General features: G+C 38.7%; 1 protein-coding gene across 1 annotated transcript in view; it reads left to right on the top strand.

Moving 5' to 3' along the window:
* Positions 1-24,394, top strand: part of LOC115411077 (sodium channel protein type 5 subunit alpha-like) — a 39,112-nt gene extending 14,718 nt beyond the window's left edge. The window contains 5 exon segments of the mRNA XM_030123017.1: positions 12,217-12,270; positions 13,510-13,647; positions 13,764-13,868; positions 16,756-17,026; positions 21,961-24,394. Coding sequence (XP_029978877.1) covers positions 12,217-12,270; positions 13,510-13,647; positions 13,764-13,868; positions 16,756-17,026; positions 21,961-23,264 — 1,872 coding nt within the window. The 3' untranslated portion in view covers positions 23,265-24,394.
* Positions 24,395-26,347: the final 1,953 nt, after the last annotated feature.

The following is a 26,347-nucleotide window of genomic DNA, read 5'->3' as shown; positions in this document are numbered from 1 at the left end:
AGTATAGCCTTGGTAATGTGAACATTTTCATGTAGTTTTACTTCTTTACACCAAAAAAACAAAGAGGAAAATTGGGGGTTGTCATTATTTATAGGTTATTCTGATAATATGTGACTGGTTCTGACCCACTTGGAATCTAATTGGACTGTATGTGTCTGTATGTGGAACCTGAATTAAAATGACATTGACACCACTGATTGTTAATATCGTCAGTGTAATTTTTGCATTTCACAAATTCATCCCGCGGCTGGACTTGGACCCTTTGGCGGGCCAGATTTGGCCCCCGGGACCCTGTGCTTTAGCCTGATAATGTCTGTAATACTAGCTAGCGGCTGTGGGGCATTCTGAAAAAGCCCAAGTGATGGTTTGGTTTCAGTTTGAAAAGTAAAAAGAAAACAAGTGTAAAGACAAAAGACAAAGATTAACGAGAAAGAACCAATGATGGATGATTAGGGAGAAAAAATACAGAAATATTAAAGAAGAAAGAAAGAAAGAATAAAGAAGAAAAAAGGGAAACAAAGGAAAGAAGAGAAAACAAATATAGAACAAAATAATGATTAAAGAGAAAGAAACAAAGAAACAAAAAATGAGCATTGAAAGAGAAACAAGGACGATTAAAGAGAAAAAATACAGAAAGAAAAAAGGAAGATAAACAAAGCCATGAAGAGAAAACAAAGATGATAAAATCTGTTCATCAGAGGCAACGACGCCCGGGTTGCGTTAAAAGCTTTTAGTGCAGAACTGAGCATCGTCGCCTTCGCCTCAGATTAAATCCTCGTCATCGTAGGAGGTTTGACTCGGTCTTGTCGTCTTCCATTTGTCGTCTTCGCCTTAATTTCCCGCCCCACACCTGTTCGTTTGACTTTTTCATCTCTTGTATTTCTGTCCTTCTGTTTCTGCTTCTTCAATGGTCGTCTTCACTTCACAGAATAAACAGAAAAAAAAACAAATGGACAGAGAGAAAGAGAGAAAAAAAACTCAAAGCAGAGATTATAATTTATAGATTTAGTTAAAAAAAAAAAATCTGTGGAAAAAAAATCTATAACGTATGAGATAAAACCAAAATACACATGCATGAGGAGAAAAATACATTTCCTGTGGTTATTAAGTCAAATCTGTAAGAAAAGTAAGAAAAGGCAAGAATAAAAGTGTAGACGAAGAAAAAAAATCACTAATTTACAAGAAAAAGCCTTAATATTCTCTGAGATTAAAGTGAAACATTTACAAGAAAGAAATTTCAAGAAAAATGTTTAGATTATAGTTATACTTTAGTCAAGAAACAAGAAATGATGTGATTTAATGAGAGATTTTATGAGAAAATACCCCAGAAATTTACAAGAAAAAAAATTATTTTCTTAGAGTAAAGTGATTAAAAAAACAAAAAACAAATGTATTTATGTGGATAATCCTTGATTAAAGTCATTAATGTACAAGAAATGGCAAATTCAAAGCAAGAAGTCACATATTCTGAGATTATGAATTTGTATATTTATGAGAAAAAGAGCAGATATTCTCAGAACAGAAAACAGAAAATATTTGGGAACACATTTTTTTGTAGATGATCTACTAATTGTACAATAAAGGAGTTACACGTGTCCAAGAAAAAAGTATTATAGAGTATTTTATGACTTCATGAATTCAAAATTTTGTGGAAAAAAAGAAGATTGTTTTCTGTGATTAAATTGATAAATTTACAAGAACAACGCTTAAATATTGAAATGTATTTGATTAAGTCAGAAATTTACATTAAAAAATTATTTGATTGAAATGAAACTGATAAATTTGCTGGAATAAAACTGTAATATTCTCTGAGATTACAACAACAAAAAATGTCAGATTAAAGTGATAAATTTCACAAATGTATTAGGAAAAAAACTACTACGTTTTTGAGAAAGAGTAAATACTCTTAGGATTAAAATTGAAATATACAGAATGACAACTCATGAATTTACAAGAAAAATCAGGATATTAAAACTGTACAATTTATGAGAAGAAAAATCCCAAATTAACAGGAAAACTAAATCTGATTTGCACTCAAATTACAACAAAAAAACATAAAACATCCTCTGACACTGACGTTGAAAATTTCAAACAAAAAATTAAACAATTCATGAGAAAACAAATTCACATATTTGTAAGAAAAAATGTATAATGTAAAATGTATATTCTCTGAATCTCGTATGTTGTATGTATGTATGATTTAAAAAAGAAAGAAAGAAAGAAAGAAAGAAAGAAAGAAATGTGGACAGTTTTCAAATGATAAATTTACAAAACCAGAGAATCTCACATTTTCTGAGAAAAGACCTGGATATTTTCTAAGGTTAATGTGATAAATTTACTGGAAAAAAAATTCAATTTCTCCGGCATTCAAATGATAAATTTACAAAACCTGCGAATCACACATTTTTAAAGAAAAAAACGATATTTTCTGAGGTTGAAGTGATACATTTACAAAGAAAAACAAAGATATTCCTTCAGATTCTAATGATATAAATTTTCAAGTTGACACTTTAATGTCGAGTATTTTCAGCTCATCAGCACAAGCTCTAACCTCCAGTAAACTGCCGTACGTGGTCATGAATCCGCTTCCAGATCCTCTTCTGTCTCTACATCTCCATCTTTTTCCTTCTTCTTTCTTTCTTGTTCTTTTCCTTTTTCGCTCAGCGTCGCCCACCACAGGAGTCCTGCAAACCTCCAATCAATCAGCGTCTGAGAGGCTTTTATTTTAGAGCGACTTCAGCCAAGTGGGAGGGAAATGCAGAAAGACAGGAGGAAAAAGTACAAGTGGAAAGAAAAGAAAGAAAATTAAAAGTCTGAACAGCAAATGGAAATGAGAGTTTAAAACCAGCGTCTTGCGTGTTTGTTTGTTTGTTGTTTGTTTATTTGTTTATTTATAAAAGTCCTGAACAGCAAATGGAAATGAAGACGAGTTTAAAAGAGTTTTGTTTGTCTGTTAGCAAGGTAACTCAGAAGTTCCAGATTTTGATGACAATTTCAGGAAATGTTGATACTGGCACAAGGAACAAATGATTACATTTTGGTGGTGATTTGTGTATGTGTGTGGTGTGTGTGTGTGTTGGGGGGGGGGGGGGGGGGGGCTGATCTGCTTGGCTGGAGGTCTGCCGCTCCGGTATGGAGCGTCTGATTAATTTAAAGCAGTTTAAATTACTTGTATTCTTTTGGAGATTTTCTTTGTATGTTTACCAAATTTGAGTTGGGGGTCATCCAAGGTATTTAGTTCTGTTAGTTAGTTTTGTTTTTTTTGTTTTTTTTCATTGATTTATTTCAAATATGGAACGATACAAGCTTCCTCGTTGCTACTAATTGACTTTTTGCACAACACAATATAGAAATGAAAATTCAAGGAAACATAAAATAATGACATACACAAAAAGAAAAAGTCATATTTGAAAAGGAGTGAGAAAAAGTATAGCTTAGTGGCTCATTCATTCATTTTGTAAATTAATATGAAAACTTTGTTCTGGATTTATTTTTTTTAATAGAGAAACATGTTGGCACCGTTTTTGAGAGATTCAGCACCAACTGATTAGTGAACTCTCAAACTGTTACATTCAGTTTTTATTTAACTAACAACCCAAAACCCCTGAAATATTCAGTTTATTGATCAGTTTTAACAAAGAAAATATAAAATCTCCATATTTGAGTGAACAATGCAGAAACATCAGTTCACTGATTTACACTATATGGACAAAAGTAGGTGGGGGGGGGGTAGACACACCCATATGTTGTGCCACAGTACTGTGGCAGAAGACAGTGTCCTTTTTTTTTTATCCATGACTGAGATTTTAAGCGTTCTTCCTCTAATTTTTCAAATATTTTTCCTGCTCTGACTGGAAATAATAATTTTCTGCCACAACGAAACCATTTACTTTCATCACATTTCACTGATTGAAGAAAAATCTTCCATTAACTTTTAAGGAAATAATAATGTTTTTATGTCAAATCCTCACAGGACAGGAAAATCTTACAGCTGTGGACATGATGTGTCCCAATACTTTTGTCCATATAGTTTTTTAACCAGTTTAAACCAAACTAACCAATGCAGTGATGTCTATCCCATAATATAAAACTCTATTCTGACATTAGTCATTATTGTTTGGATCCCAGAACCCATTAGAAAACAAGCACCTGAAATTCAACGTGTCCACATACTTTTGTCCATAAAGTATATGTCCACTAATAAAAACAGAACTAAATGTGTCACAGTCTTCTGAATCTAAGGGAAACCTCAGACTCAGAGGTAGAAGTCAATTATTATGTGACAGTTTAACAGAGAAAGTTTGTGTTTTGTAACGAACTGAAGGCTGATTATGAAACAAGGCCTGGTTCTGACAGGTTTATTAATGGAAGCTCAGGTAAACCACGCTGCTACTTCATCCCCGAACCACTCAGGACTTAAGAGTTGTCAGAGTACAGTTGCCACGGCAACCAGTCACTCAGCACCATTCTGTGTTTGGCTGGTCGGCGCGGCAACGGTCGGCAGCGGCAACCTTCCATTAGCATCTGGAAATAACTGGAAGCAGCAGAGACGCTTCTGTCCTCAGGCCGACCGTCAAAGCCTCGCATTTTACCGTTCACCGTTGGAGGAGCTGACGGAGTGTCATTAAAACCTGCTGAGGTTCAGGTGCACGTTATTTATCCACAGAGGAAGTTGTGCAACATTTACATGTGACCTTATTATGATGTCACGAAATGTGGCACCGTCGGTAGCCATTTTACTAATATTAACTACGTACATACTGAATGTGAAACTAGTTTCTTCTTGTGAGACGTGTTCCTGTTGAGCCGCATTTATGTAATCAATTCCCATTATGTAATAAAAGTTCAAAATGTAATAAGAATGTCACGTCATCTTGTAATAAAGCCGCATTATGTAATAAACTGACGCAAAAAAAAAGAGCAGTTTTAACAACATAACGCCTGTCGCTAAGTGTTCTGTTTATCTGTAAGTCGTGTTAATAATAAGCTGAGATGTAATATTGTTGAACTTACACTCAGGCTGTATGTGGTCGTCCAGGTGATGCACATTTTCATGATGCAATTTAACTTTTTTCACAGTAAAACAGAGGAAAATTTGGAGTTACTATTACTAGATTATTCTGTTATTATTTTACCGGTCCGGCCTGTTTGACATCGTATTGGGCTGAATGTGGAACCTGAACTAAAAGGAGTTTGACACCCCTGACTTCAACTCTACTATACGTTCCAAAAAAGGACACGATGTCCTAAATGTTGGTAAAGTTTTGTACATCCTCCTGGAGGGGTTGGTAATTACTCCTTGAGGTGCTCCAGGCTGTTTCTGAGGTTCTTTCAAGTGGTTGCCATTGGCTCTGGAAAGTTTCACAAAGCTTTCTCTAGTTCTCGTGCGAAGGCGTAAACAACACTCCCTGAAGTGTTTGGGGCTTGTTTCTAAAACTTGTCGCCAACATTCTCCAATGATGGAATAGCTCGACTACATGGAGTTCTACAGAGGGTTGTTTTGGACAGGCTTTAGGAACCCTTTCTCCCACAGCTGTAGGTACACTGTAAAAAAATCTGTAATTTAACAGAATTTTCACTGTTTATTTTACAGATTTTTCCTGCATTTTTAAGATACAGGAAAATATCAATGAAATGACAAAAATAGACTGTGATTTTACATGTCAAATATAAATAACACAAAAAACTGTAACTGGGAATAACCAAAAAATGTACATTTTTTAAAAGATTTTTTTTTTTCTCACAGAAAAATACAGTTAAAATACATTTGCAAATGTATCGTAGTTTCACAAATATGTCTTTTCTATTTATGAGATTAAACTGTTAATTTAAAGTTTAATACTGTAAAAAAAAATAATAATAAAACGAGATAAAATTACTAACAATTAATTGTTAAAGAAGTATTTGTTCTGTGAGTTGAACCAGACTTGTTTGTTAATTGACAAATATCTTGTGTAATTACAGGAGGTTTCACAACAAAAATGTTGAATAAATGTATTTTTGTGAATGTATAACATGTATAAGCACTGATAAACTGTCCAAATACAGTTTTTATCTGTGGATTGGACAACTGAGTGTCATTGAAAATTATTTATATATATATATATTTATAAATATACAGGGTGGGGAAGCAAAATGTACAATATTTTGAGGCAGGGATTGAAAGACAGTGTATGACCAATTAGTTTATTGAAAGTCATGAGAATTTATTTGCCACAAGAAAATGTCCATAATAGAAAATGTTTTATTCTATGTGTCCTCCTTCTTTCTCAATTACTGCCTTCACACGCTTCCTGAAACTTGCACAAGTGTTCCTCAAATATTGGGGTGACAACTTCTCCCATTCTTCTTTAATAGTATCTTCCAGACTTTCTGGTAATAGTTTTGCTCATAGTCATTCTCTTCTTTCCATTATAAACAGTCTTTATGGACACTCCAACTATTTTTGAAATCTCCTTTGGTGTGACGAGTGCATTCAGCAAATCACACACTCTTTGACGTTTGCTTTCCTGATTACTCATATGGGCAAAAGTTTCTGAAAATGTATGGATAATAGTGTTAGGTATGATTATGACATCAGTATGTTTGGTTTCAAAACAACTGACGTAGTGCCTGCTGAGAAAAAACAACTAAATGTTCATTGTAAATTTTGCTTCCCCACCCTACACACACACACACATATATATATATAAATATATATATATATATATAGATATATATATATATATATATATATATATATATATAGATAGATAGATTATTTTTTTTTTTTTTTTTTTTTTTTATAGGTAATTTGATTGTTTTAATACATGTAAATATTCTTTATTAAACATTAAAAAGTAAAAAAAAAAAAAAAAAAAAAAAAAAAAGCAAAATCTCATGTAAAGTTAGGGTAAAAACTGTATTTTAATTATGGAAAATTACCGTATTTTTATGAGATGGTTATTTTCTGTTATTTTACTGTATTTTTTCGGCACCCCTGCTGCCGGAATAATATCGGTTTTTTACTTTTTTTTTTTTTTTTTTTTTTAACAGTGTATTACTGAGCACTTCCTGAGGTGTTAGGTAGTTTCTAAGGCCTTGTCAGGGTGACGCCGAGCTGGAGTTGTAAGAATATACAGGGTGTCCCATAAGTCTCCACACATAGGAGACATAATACATTCCATACATATATGGTTCTAACATGTATTTCTTTATATTTCTTCTTTATAGTTCTTCAGCAGTGGAGGACACGCATTGAAATGTGTTCCCAACAAAATGGCAGTCATATAGAGCATATTATATAAATTAAAATGGTTTATGTCAAGAAACGTTTATTTTTCCTATGTATGGAGACTTATGGGACACCCTGTACAAAATATGGACAAAAGTATGTGGACACGTTAAATTCAGGTGTTTGTTTTCTAACAGGGGTCTGGGATACAAAACAATAATGACTAATGTCAGAATATAGTTTATATTATGGGATAAATATCATTGCATTGGTTCGTTTGGTTTAAATTGTTATATTTGTTTCCAAAATGACTCAGGGATGGTTTGGAGTGAACTTCTCTCAACATTGATTTTGTTTTTTGTTTTTTTATCCACGACTATGATTTTAAATGTTCTACCTCTAAATTTAGAAATAATTTTCCTGCTCTGACTGTAAATAATAATTTTCTTCCACAACTAACCATCTACTTTCATCTCATCTCACTGAGGAAGAAAAATCTCCCATTAAACTTGAAGAAAATATTGATATTTTTGTCTGATTCCTCATGAACAGAACATCTTACAGCTGTAGACATGATGTGTCCCAATACTTTGTCCATATAGTTTAGAAACATCAATATTTCCTTACAGTTTAATGGCAGATTCTCTTCTTCTTCTTCCTCCTCTTCTTCTTTGTCTTCTTCTTCCTCTTCTGTGATGTAGTAGATGGTTAGTTGTCATAGAAAATTATTTATTTTTTTAACTTAATTTCTCTCGACATTGATTTTTTTTTTTTTTTTTTTTTTTTGTCTGTGACTATGATTTTAAATGTTCTACTTCTAAATTTCGAAAATACTTTTTGTATTTGTATTTTGTTTGGATCGTTATAGGTTAAAAAATGAACACCATTACATGTTAAACTGTTGATCCATGGAATCCACGACGGTGAAGAGCTGGGTATTATGGTAAAGACATAAGATAATGAAGGAATCTGACGGGATCCGTTTTATGTCCAAATACCACTGGTTTATTAACAGTTCATGCGTGAAAGGGTTGATTTTGGATGGGCTTGGGTTCATGCCTCAGGTTGTGTTTAAGGTTCAACAGAATCTGGTGAATGGTGGAGAGGAAAAGTCCAACTCAGCGCTATGTGGTTCTGAAATGTGGGGGGGGGGGGGGGCACTTTATTCTTCTTTGAGGTGTTCTAGTTTTTATTATCTATCGTGTGCAGCGTCGTCGTTGTTGTCGTCTTTGTTGTCGTCTTTGTTAGTAATTTCTTCAAACATCTTCTTCCATGAAACTACTGGTTGGATTCATTTAATAATAATTTAATTTAACAATGTCTACAAAGTTTGCCCACAGTTTTGAGAAATGTTGATTTTTTTTACTTTTTTTTCTTTTTTTTTTTTTTTTCTCGACGTATTAAAAATGGGCCTTTACTTCTGCTGGTCCGTATTTTGATGGTTTATAACATAAAATGGTTATGGATATCAATATAGTGATAACATTTCAGCAATGTTCTTCTCTGAAACCACTGGTCTGATTAATTTCTTCTTTTTTTTTTTTTTTTTTTTTTTATACGTAGCTTCCTTGCGACAATGTTTACTAAGTTCGTTTACAGTCTTGAGAAATTTGAATTTTTAAAATTTTTCTTAATTCGTGTTGATTTTTTGAAATATTAAACATTTGCTTTGTAATGGCCCATATTCTGATGGTTTAGAACATGTAAATGGTTACAGATGTCAGTATTGTTACTATTGTGATTCCATAGATGTTCAAGGGCAGGTTGCCCTGCATCAGTTGCATCCATGCCCCCCCGCTCCCCAGTCTCTCTCTCTCTCTCTTGTTTTTCCTCTTCCTTTCCTCTCTTTAACCCCAGCTGGTCCTGTCAGACGTCCATCCTCCAGGGGTCGGGGTCTGCTCCAGGTTTCTACTGTTAAAAGGAAGTTTTTTCCGTCCGTCCACTGTCATCAGTCACTAGTGTTTGTTTCTGTTGGGTTTCTGTAAATTGACTTAGAGTCTGGTTTAGACCAGCTCTATTTGTGAAGTGTCATGAGAGAAGTTTTTGTTATGATTTGGCGCTATATAAATAAAATTTGATTGATGGATATTGATTACTGATAGAAGTCATATATGAACTTTCATTTGGGTCCATGACCTTTGACCTTGAGTGACCTGGAAGGGTCAAACTCAAAGTCACTAATGTATAGATTTCAACTATCTTCTCCAAAACTCCTGGTCGGATTAATATTTAAAAACGTATGTATCTTCCTTGGGAAGACATCTACAAAGTTTGTTCACAGTTTTGAGACATTTAGATTTTTAAATTTTTGATGACGTTTTAAAATATTAAACCTGCCTTTTATTCTAATGGTCCATATTTTGATGGTTTATAACAGGGCTGTCAAACTCATTTTAGTTCAGTTCCACATTCATCCCAATTTGATCTGCAGTGGGCCGGACCAGTAAAATAACTGTGAAAAAGTAAAATTCTATTATGATCAGGTTTACATCTACAAAGTTTCCTTAAAATCTGAATAACACGAACAACTTGAATTGTCTTAAAAACAAGCGCAATTTTAACAATATTCTGCCTCAGTTTATCAGTTTATCATTTACACATGTGCATTACAATCACACAAAACATTTAGTAACAGGCAGAATACTGGTAAAACTGCATTTACTTTTCTGAAGACATTTCTGTTCATATTTGTTCAGGTTATTCACATTTTTTGTAAACGTATAGTTTGATAATGTGAACATTTTCATGTAATTTTACTTTTTTTTTACACCAAAAAACAAAGAGAAAATTTGGGGTTATCATTATTTATAGGTTATTATGATAATATTTGACTGGTTCTGACCCACTTAAAATCTAATTGGACTGTATGTGTCTGTATGTGGAACCTGAAATGAAATGATTTTGATGCCATTGATTAAAATCTTCAGTGTAATTTTTGCATTTCACAAATTCATCCCGCGGGCCAGATTGGACCCTTTGGCGGGCCGGATTTGGCCCCCGGGCCGCATGTTTGACACCTGTGGTTTATAACATGTAAATGGTTCCAGATATCAGTCTAGTTCCTACTGATCACTAATAGAACTCATATATGGACTGTGATTGGATGAGCTGAGTTCCCCTCCAGTGAAAGTCCCGCCCACTTCTGTTGTTAGATTGCTCTGCATCCAGACCACAGAACTGGAACATAGAACAGAACCTGACAACCTCACAAATTCAACTGGGATGGATTCTTGATAGAACATAATGCTGACATACAGGGACACTGGTCCTATTTTCGTCCTCAGGCCTTGGAAGTGTCCTCTGAAGGCGCTTTAGTACGACGACCGTGTGATGGATCAGGTTACAGTCGGTCGTCTTACAGGACATCACTAAATATGCCGCGGTGTAATCATGTTGCTTGTCGTGCGGCCGTTTAAGCCGCGGGTCATGATAAAACTCAGGTGGTTACCGTGGCAACGGGCTGATTGTTGGTCTGAGTGACAGGCGGTGGTGAGCACCTACTCAGACCAAAGTCCTCTGCTTCTTCACTTTCGCAGTTTTCCTCTCCTGATCATTTCCTCTCAGGAGGAGGAAAGGAAGCCCATAAAAGGACTTGTTGATCTTTCATTTTGTTTCCATGGTGCTCTCTCTCTCGCTCTCTTTCTCTCTCCCTCCTCGCTAATTTTCTGCTAAAACGGGAAGGTTGCCTCAAGATCCCCTTTGTTCAGTTTTTCACTCGAGTGCAGGAAATGTGCAGGACGTCGCCTTGGCGACTCAGTGCAAAAAAACTCACCCAACACAATGAAACAGAAAAACAGGAGCTTCAACTTTCTCCTCGATGTGTAATAAGTGAAGAAAATAATGTTTTATTAACCCTTGAAGAGCCAAAAGCATCCACTGATCTAGAATGATAAGAGCTCCACATCCAATAATCCTGTCCATACAGTCAAATGATTCAGATAAAATACATTTGTCAGCTTTTCAGCAGCATCAGGGTTTCTTCAGATTCGTCTCTTGTCTCTGTAGTGAACATAGAAACACCGTCATCTTCTGCAGCGTTGATTCACCAAAAAAACCCAATCAATGACAATGACTATGGATACTTATTGTTATGTGGAATTAATATTTTTTGCTGAAACAGCAAAGTTTCGTGCAATTTTCTCTATTTTGGTATAATAACTTTTGAATTTATTCAGCTTTTATTAACACATACATGGTCATTCATTTAAATCCTACTATATAATGCACGTTCTGTGTCCGTCCGGTGTCGATGTGACAGCACAGGAGGGCGTTCGTACGGATTTTCCTCAGCTTTCACAGGCCTGACTGCCGCCAAACTCGCCAAATGAATAGAAACATTAGCTGACTATCTGCTAGGCACAATTTTATGTCCATATACATATGTTGAGAGGTATGCTGGGGCGATTTTAGCCTCCAGTGCAATCGTACAATAGCACCAAGGGTACAATGCTGCTAGTATAGAAAACACATGATTTTGACTTAAAAAATATAAAGTGTAATATTACATTACATGGTGATAACTCACTTAGTAATGGTTAAATATAGATAGATTAGAGACATACATTCATTTGGACACCACCAGAAAAATAGTTTTTATAGTCAGGGTTTCCCACAGAAGCTTCACCATCGAATCGTGGCTCGGCTAATGTCGGCTCGGTGGCGGTGCACTCCCCTCGGTCAGCGGGTGAACGAGTGAGCTCGTCATCTCCTCCAGTGCTCCTCCGATTTCAGAAAAAGAAAGTCTCCAATGTTTTTTCTGACCCTTTCTCCGTGACATGTCTATCACTGATAGTGTTTATGGGTTAAGGATGAGCAGAAGTACGTCTACACATTTACTGCTGTTTCATCTACGTTCCACAGTAAAGGTTCATGTAATACCTCCCACTGTGGTTTCCCGTCACAACATTGAGAGGTGTTGAAAGTCAGGTTTGCATCAAAAAACAAAAGTGAAAACCAGAGGTTTCTTGTGAAAAAATGTCACTAATGGATTGTTTTGTTTCTAGGCAACTTTCAAAGGCTGGATGGAGATCATGTACGCAGCGGTGGATTCACGAGCTGTAAGTTCAAGACGAAGATCTCAGATATATGGACAAAAGTAATGGGACAGGTTGAATTCAGGTGTTTGTTTTGTAACAGGGGTCTGGGATACAAAACAATAATGACATAATGTCAGAATATATACTAGTCAACATTTGCTAGGGATCAGTTTTATATTTGCACAATAATTGATGTTGTATAATATTTTGGGTGACTTCATATATTATGTGTGTACTTTGGCTAGTCATGTAAAGAAAAATGGACCAAAAGGTAAAAAAACATAAATTTTTATTGCATTTTCAGGCAAAAGGGTGCTACAACCCTAGAAATTAGAGTTCACAACAATTACTCTTCCAATTTTGTTTTCACTGAAACCACTCAGAATGTTCTGAAACACATACAGTGTGATGTCAATAATGTGTGTGGCCACCATCCGCATCCGCAGGCTGTACTCCACTGGGAAAATAAACTGTCAAGTTTCCAGAATTACACCCCCGATTATAGCAAAGTTATAGTCCTGATCCCTAGCAAATGTTGACTAGTGTAGTTTTATATTATGGGATAAATATCATTGCATTGGTTAGTTTGAGTTAAATTGTTATCTTTGCTTCCAAAATGACTCAGAGATGGTCTGGACTAAATTTCTCTCAACATTGATTTTTTTTTTTAAATTCATGACTATGATTTCAAATGTTCTACCTGTTTAAGGAAAAATTGATGTTTTAATTTCAAATCATGATGAACATTACGTCTTAAAGCTGTAGACACAATGTGTCCCAATACTTTTGTCCATATTGTTTATAAACATTAATGTTTCCTTAAAACTTCATTAGAGATTTCTCTTCTTCTTGAGATACAGTGACAGTCGATGGTTAGTTCTGGTAGAAAACTGTCATTTACAGTCAGAGCACGAAAAGTATTTAAGAAATTTAGAGGTAGAACATTTAAAATCATAGTCACAGATTAAAAAAAACAAAACAAAACAATGCCGAGAGAAATTAAGTCCAAACCATCTTTGAGGCATTTTGGAAACAAAGATAACAATTTAACCCAAACTAACCAATGCAATGATATTTATCCAATAATATAAAACTACATTCTGATATTAGTCATTACTGTTTTGTATCCCAGACCCCTGTTAAAAAAGAAACGCCTGAATTCAACGTGTCCACATACTTTTGTCCATATAGTGAATGTGAGTAATGAGTCTGTTTTAGAAATGTAAGGAGTAAAATATCTTTCATATATTTCACCATCAGGTGGAGGAACAGCCGATCAAGGAGATCAATCTGTACATGTACCTGTACTTCGTCATCTTCATCATCTTCGGCTCCTTCTTCACCCTCAATCTGTTCATCGGTGTCATCATCGATAACTTCAACCAGCAGAAACGCAAGATAAGTATCTACGAGACGGAATTTAGCTCACTCCATGGGAGGAAACATGAGGCTTAAGTTGACTTTTCAGCCATAACTTTTGGTGAAAATAACGGTGAGGTTCTTGTGTGGTTTACTTAGGAGGACAGGACATCTTCATGACCGAGGAGCAGAAGAAATACTACAACGCCATGAAGAAACTGGGCTCCAAAAAGCCCCAGAAGCCCATCCCCCGACCCCTGGTACCAACACTACACAAACCCATCACTTCAGTTTTATACCCATCCTACCTCAGCCAATAGTCACAACACATACACCTTGTTTTCTTAATATTACCTGCATATATCCTATATTAATTGATTGACTGACTGATTGAATATTTCAAATATCAACACTTAAAACAAATACAACAAGAAAAACCAATATAAAAAAGAAACTATATTCAAAAAGGGGTGGGATGAAGTTCATCTTGGCAAAGCAAGGCAGATTTATTAGTATAGCACAATTCAAACACAGGGCAATTCACAGTGTTTTACAAAAATGGAAAAGAGACAGGTTAAAAACACACAATTACAATTAAAACATAATCAATAAAACATATATAATAATTAATTAAAACAAAGTAAAAGGTCAGAGTGCAGATAGAACCCTTTCAGTTCTATGCACAGTTGAACAGAGCCGTTTTCAGCCTGGACTTAAACGTTGTCACAGTACAGGTCTGTCTGACGTCATCAAGAAGACTGTTCCAGAGTTTAGCTGCATAGAACTGAAACGCAGCTTCACCATGTTTACATGTTTATGCCGCGTTTCCACCACATGCTACCGGCTCGACTTGACTCGGCCTTTTTGCGTTTCCATTACGTAAAAGAATCTGGAATCTGGGACCTGGAACTATTTTTTAATTCCTTGCTCGGCTGAGGTTCTAACACGGGTGAAGTGATACTAAAATGTGACGTGTAATCGCTGCAGACCACTGATTGATTCATTGTGTCATGAATGCACGACCCACCGTTTAAAAACAAAACAAAAACAAAAAAACAGATTCAGAAATTTACAGTAAATACAGCGGTAGGCTAATCCATGATGACAGCGCGCAAAACAGCACCGTGGTTCAGACATTTCTGTTCTTGGTGGCCAATGAAAAGATTCAGCATGAGCCTGATGGGACAACATGCAACGAGCAACTTTATCAGCAACTCTGAGCAGACGTCATGGAAGTTACATGTAGCATCGCTATGACGACCAGGTACTCTAAAGTTGGTAGTATCCTGTATTTGGAAACGGTCTCCAAGAATAGTACCTGGTAGTCAAGTCGAGCTGGTACCACATAGTGGAAAAGCGGCATTATACACCCCCACCATAATTGAAGCTTCTTTGTGCATCACACTGAGCGTCCGTGTGAAACACAACAGTGGAACCAATGTTGAACAGCAGAGAAATGAAGGAAACAAAGGTTTGATTCAGGAGAATTGTGGTTGAATGATTTTTTTGGATCACTTTGAATCGATTAATCGGTTGCAGCTCTACTTAGATCCTCGGGGGGGCAGAGGGCTCCTGGCTGTTCCAAAGTCCAGGCTTGAATCTAAAGGTGACCAGGCCTTTTCCATCAGGGCCCCTTGACTTTGGAGCGGCCTGCCTGAGGAGATAAGGCTTGCAGAATCAGTGACGTCTTTTAAATCACTTCTTAAAACACATTTTATGGACTTGCCTTTGTGATGTCTGTCCCTTTTTAATTTTTAATTTTAATTGTTTAAATTTGAATTTTATCCTGTTTAGTTATTAATTTATACTCTCGTACAGGATGTTGTTTTATCTCACTCCTTCATTTTTACATTGATTTGACAGCATCATGTTATCTCTGCCCTCTTTACGCCGATTCACTTAATTTATTCGAAGTGTCATGTTTTTTGTATTTGCTGTCCATATCTCGTTTATTGTGTTGCTTCTGTTTTAGTGTCTTTACTTGCATCTTGTATCCTGCTGTTGTGCCCTTCTGCTTTGTCTGCCAAAGCACTTTGTAAACCCAGTTTTTAAAGGCGCGATATACATGAAGTTATTAATATTATTAGTATTATTATCCTGGAAAAAAGGTGAGATGGTGATCCCACCTTTTTTCCACCAATGACTGACGTCCACAGCTAAGCCAAAGGAGTATCAGAGGTGAGACAGGCTGGACTTTTCCACAGCGGACCTGCATTCCAGAATCAAAGGGGCGGTGACGCAGCACAGAAGATCGTGTGAAGTATAACTTATGCATCAGAAATACCCCAAGCGTAGCAGTGCTGCAACAATGAAGGATGAACACCGTTCCACAAGTGTTAGCATGGATAGAGTCGTCGTCGTCCCCCCCCCCCCCCCCCCCCCCCCCCCCCCCGAAGTGAACACAGCTCACAGATCTCTGCGTCTCCCCAGTTCGACATCTTTCTGGTTGCGTTGATCTGTTTGTTTACTGTACACAGCCTGCGCTCATTTTTAAATCCCCCTTGAAGTGTAAAAATGTTCTTCTCTTCGTCTTGCTGGTGGTTAATCGTACATTGTAAAAAATATGTAAAACGTTAGCCTGGCCAGCCATCTGTCTTTTTCAATGAGAAAATCTGTCTGGAATCGTGGGGCTTGAATTCAAATATGAAGGCGGGACTAACAGGCACTGAGTAAACCAATCACAGATAAAATGGATGTGACGTAATTATGTGACGAGCACGTCCCAAATGTCAACAAAGCTCAGCATGTTTCCATCATTGCACGCGGTGGTGATGGTCGAGTAGAAATGAACGATGGTAAATGAGTACTGTTGCTTTTGTCAGAGAAACTTGAGGATACAGGGTGTAATCTGTAATTCAGTCCTTATTTTGGAATCAAGTAAACAACCGACAACAGTTGTACAGAGATTTGTGGACTTGGAACTGACTTTGACTCGCAACGAAAAGAAGTCAATGCGAAAACGCACCCCTCCAGACTTGTGTTTGGTCGGTTTAGAATAGATGGTGCATGTTTCACAGCGATCGGCCCAATTCCAGACTGTTTTCTCAGTATTGAATACACTGGTCAGGCTAGTGAAAGGCCTTCAGTCCTGGCAGACGGCGTGAACGTCTGCGGTGTTTCTAACAGAAGCCTTCCCTGTGTGTGCAGAACCCTCTGCAGGGCTTCTTCTTCGACCTGGTGGGGAGGCAGGCCTTCGACATCATCATCATGGTGCTCATCCTCCTCAACATGATCACCATGATGGTGGAGACGGACGAGCAGTCGCCTCAGATGGAGTACATCCTCAACAACATCAACCTGGCCTTCATCGTGGTCTTCACCAGCGAGTGCCTCATCAAGATCATGGCGCTGCGCTGCTACTTCTTCACCGTCGGCTGGAACATCTTCGACTTCGTGGTCGTCATTCTCTCCATTGTCGGTGAGTTTGGCCTCGATCAGAGACTCTAGTGTTGGGTTATTCGATCGGTGTCAGAAGGTCTCGCCTACAGTTTAGGTGTCGCAACACGAATGTAAATGATAAAGTAGTTTACAGACAGGTTGACGGTACTGTTTGCAGGATGAATTCACTTCAGCAGAATTCAGAATTCTATCAGCACATTTTGAATAGTTTCCGACTGAGTAAATAATTTAATTTAAATGAATATTTAAAATAAATCATACATTCAGAACACTCACCACAGACACGTCAGGGGTTAAAGGGTGAGATCGTAAAGGTGTTCCAAACTGGGAGGGACTGGCCTGATCATGTACAACACAGGTGTCAAACATGTGACCCGGGGGCCAAATCCGGCCCACTGAAGGGTCCAATCTGGCCCCTGAGATGAATTTGTGAAATGCAAAAATTACACTGAAGATATTAACAATCAAAGATGTTAAAACTATTTTAATTCAGGTTGCACATACAGACCAATCAGACCTCAACTGGGTCAGAACAGTAAAATACTATCGTAATAACCTATATATAATGACAACTACAGAGTTTATCTTTGTTTTAGTGTAAAAAAAAAAAAAGTGAAATTACATGAAAATGTTTCTATTAACAAACTATCCTTTTACAAAAAATGTGAATAACCTGAACAAATCTGAACAACCTGAAATGTCTTAAGAGAAGTAAATGCATTTTTACCAATATTCTGCTTGATGTTAAATGTTTTGTTTATTTGTAATTGTAATGTAAGTTGTAATACACATGTGTAAATGATAAACTGATAAACTGAGGCAGAATATAGTTAAAAATGCACGTTTTTTTCTTAAGACATTTCAAGTTATTCATGTTCAGATTTTTAAGGAAACGTTGTAGATGTAAACATCATAATGTCATTTTTCTTTCTTCACTGTTATTCTTTCACTGGTTTGGCCCACCTGAGATCATAATGGGGTGAATGTGGCCCCTGAACTAAAAAGAGTTTGACACCTCTGATGGACAACATGCATCAGGCTTTTTACAAGAAGCATATTTTAGGATTTTAACAATAATATGATTGAACTAGTGTGTTAACCCGTGGGGAACCACAGGTTCTAGATCCTCTGATACAGTTTATTCCTTTACTTTCTTGGTAAAGCCCAATATGATGACAAACAGGCCGGACCAGGAAAATAATAACAGAATAATCTATTAATAATAACTCCAAATTTCCTCTTTGTTTTACTGTGAAAAAAGTTAAATTACATCATGAAAATGTGCATCACCTGGACAACCATATACAGCCTGAGTGTAATTTCAACACTAGTACATCTCAGCTTATTATTAACACAACTTACAGTGGATCTACAGACACACAGAACATTTGGTGACAGGCGTTATGTTGTTAAAATTGCACTTTTTTTTTGTCCTGAAGACATTTCAGGTCATTCATATTTGTTCACGTTATTCACATTTTTTGGACGGATAGTTTATAGATGTAAATATTTTCATTCTGCAATTTTACTTTTTCACATAAAACCAAGAAAAATATTTGGAGTTGTGATCATTTTTGGTTATAATGCTACTAGACTGTTGAGCTGTGGGTAACCACAGGTTCTAGATGTGGTGGATAATAAACGGACCTCTGATCCAGTTCGTTTCTTTCCTTTCTTGGTAAATTCCACTGGTATCTTCAGTTGAATAACTTCTCAGCTGGCATGTCTGTTCCTGCACATGACACATGACACCATGGCAACATGGCCCTGTTGTTTACCTGTTGCTAGGTAACCCACTTCAATGATGATTCTATTGCCACGTTCCACTGCGTGGTACCGGCTCGACTCGACTCGACTCAGTTCGACCTTTTTGTGTTTCCATTACGAAAAAGGACCTGGAATCTGGTACCCGGTACTAGTTTTTTGGTATCACCTCCGCTGAGGCTCCAAGCGATACTAAACCGTGACGTATAACACTGCAGACCACTGATTGGTCAGACAGTTGTCTCTGTGACCCGCCGTTTTACAAAAAACAATGCGGAGGCTGACAGTAAATATGTCGGTAGGTTAAACCACATGATGACAGTCTGTAAAACTACACCATGGTCGGTTAAGGAGGTTCAGTCTTTGGTGGCCGACGTAAAAATTCAGATGAGACAACACACAATGAGTGAGTTTTCAGCAACTCTCTGAGCAGACAACACCGAAATAACGCACCGCATCGCTATGACGTCCAGGTACTGTAAAGTCAGTAATATCCTGTAATGGAAACGGTCTCCAGGAATACCGAGCTGAGCTGAGCCGAGTTGGTTCCATGTAGTGGAAATGCGGCATATGATTCTGGGCATAACAATGTGATTGGTCATTGTATTCCAAAATTACTAATATCTCCCAAAATATTGGTCCCATCAACTTGCCATTTCGCTAGTCTCTTCCTTTACAAAAAATACATAAATATGACAAACTGCAGCAGTTAGCTTTGTACGGATTTTGTGTGATGCCCGAGACACACAGACAGAGTCCACTTCCCTTTTGCTATATAGAGCGATGACAAGGTTCAGTGGTGTGTTGTTAATCGGTGTCCGACAGGTGTTTCTCCACAACGTGAACGTTTAAGATGAAGTCAGTTTACCGATATGTTGACAGTACTGTGTGCAGGATGAATTCACTGTTGACGTCAGTCTTTCTACAGCTTCTGTTGTCGTTAACAGAAGTATAGACAACCACCGGACAGGATGGCATCCAGTGTTGACGTACGGTCGAATGTACTATATGTGACACACAGTGTAATGTCCACCTGTCAGTTATCTGTCAACAAAGTGACCATCTGCGTGGCCTTGGTGTTTACTCTGCATCAAGGTCCTGCGTGGTCATATACCGTAACACACACACATGACACAACAGTGTATAGAAGCGGCGACCTAAGCAGGTAATTTAGCCATCAGTGTTCATATTTCCTGTGCACGGCTCCTCCTGCTAGCTTGACAAGATCACATGTTTGCATGTGTAACTGAATGTGTTGTGTGCGCGGCGGGACGAGGCTGCCTGGGGGAGGTGAAGGTAACGGCAGCAATCAGAGCTGCCACAGGGCGGTCCCCGGAGACAAATCAAACATGATTGACCTGTTAACATCAGCCGGTGGGTGTGTGTTAGACAGAGAGCCGTCAGGGTGGGGGAGGGGGCTGTTGAGTTGATGTACGACGTGATGGTGATTCCCTCTCTACTCCCCCCTGCTCATCCCTTCCATCACCTATAACTCAAACGCAGTGAGACCGATGGAGGATAGAAGTGTATGTGTCGGCGTGGGGGTGGGGGGTGGGGGGGGTGTGACAGGCCGCCTCCTCTTTGAGTTTATCATCCCCGGATAACAAGGAAAAGATGGATGAATTACAGTGTTTGACTCACTGTTAGAGGCAAAAGACAGCTCGGCCCTCCAGAACCAATTACTCAACTTGTAATCACAGCAGACCTGCCATATAAAGCCCCAAACATCCAAACTGAGAGCGTTTAGATGATGGAGCTCAGACGGCGCACAGAGTAACTGGGTGCATGTAAATGTAATCTGTTACAGGTTCTCAAAGTCCAGGAAATGATTCACTGCGTTTAAAAAAAATTGTGCTACATCAATGTTTCGTCAACAGCAGAAGGGAGAGGGTTTGGGGGGTTTATTTTAATTTCGTTTGCATGGTAACATTATTGGGTAGCGTTAGCTTGGCACTTAACCTTTTAAGTCCGGTTGCTATCTGTGTTGCCATGGTAATGCTACACAAGACTTGGAGTAATATACACATTCCATAGTTACATCCTCTCATGGGACTCTTTTAAAGGGCTCATATTTAACTAAACCCACTTTTATTAGTCTTTGGTTCATTTCTTTGTGTATTTGGACCCTAATAGTTCATACAGTTTGAATTTGAACCCTCCAGCTGCTGCAAAACTATCTTTATATTCATTCCGGCAAAAATCAAATGGATTTCTACAACCTGTTTTAATTCCTTCTTAATTTGTTATGTTTTATAATTAGTTATGTCACAACATTTGCACATATAAGGCCCAGAGTTCAGACGAACATTTCTCCAGTTCGACATAATTGTTTGTCAGCAGCAGCGTTTGTAGTCCAGACTGAAAATATGTCCAAACTTGGAGCCCATTACCTAAAATGTTCAGTTGTTGGTTGAACGGAATAGAGCAGCACAGCCAATAACCTGGAGGGGGTGGAGCCTGAAGTGTCTCATGTGCATTTAAAGGGCCAGCGCTCCAAACCACCTTTCTGGTGTCATTACTCAGAAATAGGGTTGAAGATGGACCTGTGGAGTTGAATTAATGAAGAATTCAGACCCAAGCAGAACATTTACAGTTTATGGAGACCACAGGGAAATGTGGGAAAATGAAAAATTCCATTTAAAAAAAAAAAAGAAGCAAAATATCACTCTTTTAAGGGGGCAGATAAATCTGTTTGTAGATATTTTGCCTTAAACTAATCTCTTTGTGCGTATCATTGTATAGCCTGCCTAATGTTTCACCTGATGTCTGTATATGTATGTCTGGTTACCATCCTGTCTGTCACCGGGCATACTTTCACAAGAGGTTTTTAATCTCTGAGTCTTTCCTGATTAAATAAACATTAAATATAAAGAATAAATGTATTTTCCACATAAGGATCAGTAAAGTCTGTCTGTATTTGTGTCAAGTTGATGCGATGTATCATCAGCCACAAACCGCTGAGGGGTGAGTAATGCTGGATTCACCCACATCTTGTGTTTCTGTCACTGATTGAACCCAATAAATGACACTGACGGCTGCAGAGTCATTTGGATTGAATGTTGACTGTAGCTTTTCACACTGACGACAAAAAACAGATGCTAGTTTTGTCCAGTGTTGAAGGGTACAGGTAATTTATCTCTACAGATACTTTGTAGCTTACACCGCTCTTCTTCTTTGTCTTTTTCTTAGGTATTGTGCTGGCTGACATCATCGAGAAGTACTTTGTGTCACCAACCCTGTTCAGAGTGATCCGATTGGCCCGTATAGGACGTATTCTGCGTCTCATTAGAGGCGCCAAGGGCATCCGGACGTTACTGTTTGCCCTCATGATGTCCCTTCCTGCGCTCTTCAACATCGGACTGCTCCTCTTCCTCGTCATGTTCATCTACGCCATCTTTGGCATGGCCAACTTCGCCTACGTTAAACGGCAGGCGGGCATTGACGATATGTTCAACTTTGAGACTTTTGGGAACAGCATGATCTGTTTGTTCCAGATCACCACGTCGGCGGGTTGGGACAGCCTGCTGAGCCCCATCCTCAACAACTCCCCAGAGGAGTGCAACCCCAACATCCCCCACACTGGCACCACTGTCCGAGGGAACTGCGGCAACCCGTCGGTGGGCATCACCTTCTTCGTCACCTACATCATCATCTCCTTCCTCATTGTGGTGAACATGTACATTGCCATCATCTTGGAGAACTTCAGTGTGGCCACAGAGGAGAGCACCGAGCCGCTCAGCGAGGACGACTTTGAGATGTTCTACGAGGTTTGGGAGAAGTTTGACCCAGAGGCCACACAGTTCATCGAATACGCCAAGTTGTCTGATTTTGCAGACTCCCTGCTGGAGCCGCTGCGCATCGCCAAGCCGAACAAGATCAAACTGATCTCCATGGATCTGCCCATGGTCAGTGGGGACAAGATCCACTGCCTCGACATCCTCTTTGCCTTCACCAAGCGTGTCCTGGGAGAGTCAGGTGAGATGGACGCCCTCAAGCAGCAGATGGAGGAGAAGTTCATGATGGCCAATCCATCGAAGATCTCCTACGAGCCAATCACAACAACTCTGAGGCGCAAACAGGAGGAAGTGTCTGCCACGGTGATCCAAAGGTGCTACCGTAGACACCTGGTGAGGCGGCAGATGAAGGCGGCCTCGTACTTGTATCGCCAGATCACCACCCCTCGGCACGCGGGAGTTGAAGGCGAGGAGGGTGAGGTGATTTTCGGAGAGGATGCACCTGAGAAAGAAGGGCTGATCGCTGCCATGATGAGGGAGAATTATGGCTCGAGTTTGTTAGGAATAGAGCGTTCGGAGACGATTTCCTCCACCTCGTCCCCGCCATCATACGACAGCGTAACGCGAGCCACATCGGAAATCCTACACCCACTCGCTGTCATGACCGAAACAGCTGTGGCAGACACGGCAGGCAGCGAACCAAGCGAACCGTTGCCATCAGTGGTGGACCCTGACAAAGAGCAGGAGAGGGTACCGTAGCGGGATCCGAAAAGCAAAAAATTAAACAAATGAGGATTTACTCATTATGGGTTAAGCCTGTTTGTTCACTGTTTACTGAATGTACCATAGCTGAGGAACGCTGAAGAGGCAGCGAGGAGAAGCTATGGAGGAGGAACTGCAGGAGGAGGCGTGAGAGGGGCGAACACAGCGGAATATTTACTACCTTTAATGTTTTTTTCCTGTTTCCTGCAGAGATTCCTGGACTAAACTCAACAGCTATTTTGGAGTTTCTTAAAGGGAAGCAGAAAAACTGAAACGGCAGTGGGGAAAGCCCATCTGCCAACTCAGCTCTGCCTTTGCTGGAGTAAAAGACAAGAACGTCCTGGAAGAACCACGTCTGGATTCATTGGACCTTATGGGTCTCTCGTGTCAACCAGAGTTGAGGGTTTTGAACACTGACTGACGTTTGACCTCAGGTGCAGGAGGTCTGAACATCTATATCACAGATTTATCCATCATTTATAGGCCTGGGGGGTTTGTGCCTTCCCACAGTTGATCAATATTCTCAGAGTACGCCTGGCTAAGAGCGATTCCCGGTGGTGTTTCTGACTGACTGAGACTTGAGAGAGGAGGGGAAATAATGACAGTGATTCAAAAAAAAGTTTTCGTAGTAAAAGTATAACTTTGTTGATGTTACCAGTCTTTTAATAGCGGTATGATTATTACAATTTTTTATATTTTTTAGAGTAAGTTGAAGAAAAAAAAATAAGCAGTCCCTCTCTTTCAACTTTGGAGCGGCACTCGCTAATGAAAAAGTGGCTGATCCACCACGTTGTAATAGATGAGAGGAGAGGATGCCGTCAGGAAAAAGAACCTAAGAAGCTACTTCATCTGTTTTTGTCGGAAATGTTGCACCTTTTTAGTTTACATGTGCCGTCACTTTACTTCACCCGGGCAAAAACGCACTGGAAGAACGCCTGGGAAGCCTTTATTTTTCCTCTGAAAACCTTTGAGATAACACCAAAAACTGTTACAAGTGCACAATGAGATTTTCTACACAGTCCCAGATTCCTTCTGAAATGCTTTTTGCCCCAGTGGTGAACATCGTTATGTCTGTTAGTTTTAGGCCAGTGGGTGATTTGTCTTGAAGTCTACTGTACGTTTTCCTGAAAAAAACAGAAGATTCTGGCAGGTTTATGATGAGAAATGATTGATTACTGGTTTATAAAGAGTGTAGTGGACGGTACTTTTTTAAGTTACTGCCTATTATTACTTTTGTGAAATGGAAATTCCTGAAAACATACATTTAACCAGGCCTTCAACATAACCACAATTAATACAGGAAGTTTTGGTTTTAAAGCACAAACAACAAACTGATCGCAGTAAAGGAAAATGGTCTTCTTCATGTAGTCCCACAAGACCAACAGACTGATTCAGATTTCACTGGTAGATGGATCTAGTTCCTTCCCAACACTGTTCATAAAAACTCTGATAAAGAGCTGTGCTTGGAAATTTAAAAAAATGTATCCATGTTAAAAACTTTCATATCATAAGGACCTGAATTTGCACTACAGTTTTCTACAGTAAAAGCACTGCTAGTTTTCACAAAAACTCCATAAAACCACTGAAATGGATCAGTTCTTTTTAAGCCTTTTGTTATTGTTATGAAATCCAACAACAGGAGTGAATTCATCTACAAACAGTATCGTTGGCGCATCTGTAACCTGATTTGCACAAGTGGTCAACACAACATCCCTCAGTGAGTCCTTCAACCACCTCCTTCAAAGGGTCACCGTTGCAATATTTCGTCATATCTGAAAACCTGTTGATATCCAAGTCTTTTAGGCTTTAGGCTACTTTTAGGTGCCCATCATTACCCAAGAGGATTCATGTCCAAACTCCGCCATCAATATGCAGTTTACGAAGAGTCCAAAGGGTCCTCATAAGAAATGTTTCCATTCCAAAAACAAGGTCTGATTTGGAATATCTAAACAGAATATCATGTCTACGTGACCCATAGTCTTGTACATCCAGACCCACCTCCATGGTTCGTTAGCTAGAGTTTGGTTCATCAACAGTTTTTGCCAAACAGTATCAGGGAAGAACTAATTTTGGCGAAATGGGGACAAAGTGTATGTCTTTTGCCGTGTTTCCACCACGTGGTCCCGACTCGACTCGACTCAGCCTTTTTGCATTTCCATTACAACAAAGGACCTGTAATCTGGTACCCGGTACTAGTTTTTTGGTATCACCTCCGCTGAGGTTCCAGGACTGGGGACCAGATACTAAAAGATGATGTGTAAACACTGCAGACCACTGATTGGTCAGACAGTTGTCTCTGTGACCCGTCGTTTTTACAAAAAACAGATGCGAAAGTTTACAGTAAATATAGCGGTAGGTTAATCCACATGATGACAGCCCAAAAAACTACACCATGGTTTGTTGAGGAGGTTCAGACGTAAAAATTCAGCATGAGCTTGACGAGACAACACTAACGAGCGACTTTATCAGCAACTCTGAGCAAACGACATGGAAGTAACGCACCGCATCACTATGACGACCAGGTACTGTAAAGTCGGTAGTATCCTGTAATGGAAACGGTCTCCAGGAATAGGACCTGGTACCCAAGTCGAGTCGAGCTGAGCCAAGTTAAGCCGGTTCCATGTAGTGGAAACGTGGCATTTGTCAGAACTCCGCATCCTCAGTTCATTCCAAATTGGAGGTGGTTGTCGTTCACGTAGCGAGGTGGTCTTTGCATCATCGCACCGGTCCCATGTTTGTTCCGTAGAAATAAACAGCCGTAATATCTGGAAACGACCATCACAGCGGTGACACAACGATGACCAGATCATAGAGTCCTTAAGTCTCTCAAAGCTTCAGGTCAGTTTTTGGTTCTAGTGTCTGATTTAAGTCGCATTATTACCAATAAATGATGCCAGCTCCAAGTTTTCTTCTTGGTTTAACCCATAAAGACCCAGCTCTACTTTTGTGTTAGTCCCCAAATTAATTTTTCTCTCTATTTCACCTCCCTTAAGTGATTTATCACAATTTATTATATTATCCACTTCATTTTGCTTTTTTCAGTGAAAATCTGTTTGTTTTTTAGTTTATTTTACTATTTA

Source organism: Sphaeramia orbicularis, chromosome 20 (assembly GCF_902148855.1).
Source record: "Sphaeramia orbicularis chromosome 20, fSphaOr1.1, whole genome shotgun sequence".
Classification (NCBI taxonomy): domain Eukaryota; kingdom Metazoa; phylum Chordata; class Actinopteri; order Kurtiformes; family Apogonidae; genus Sphaeramia; species Sphaeramia orbicularis.
The sequence above is the reverse complement of the archived record's forward strand: the minus strand, read 5'-3'. Positions and strand labels throughout refer to the sequence as shown.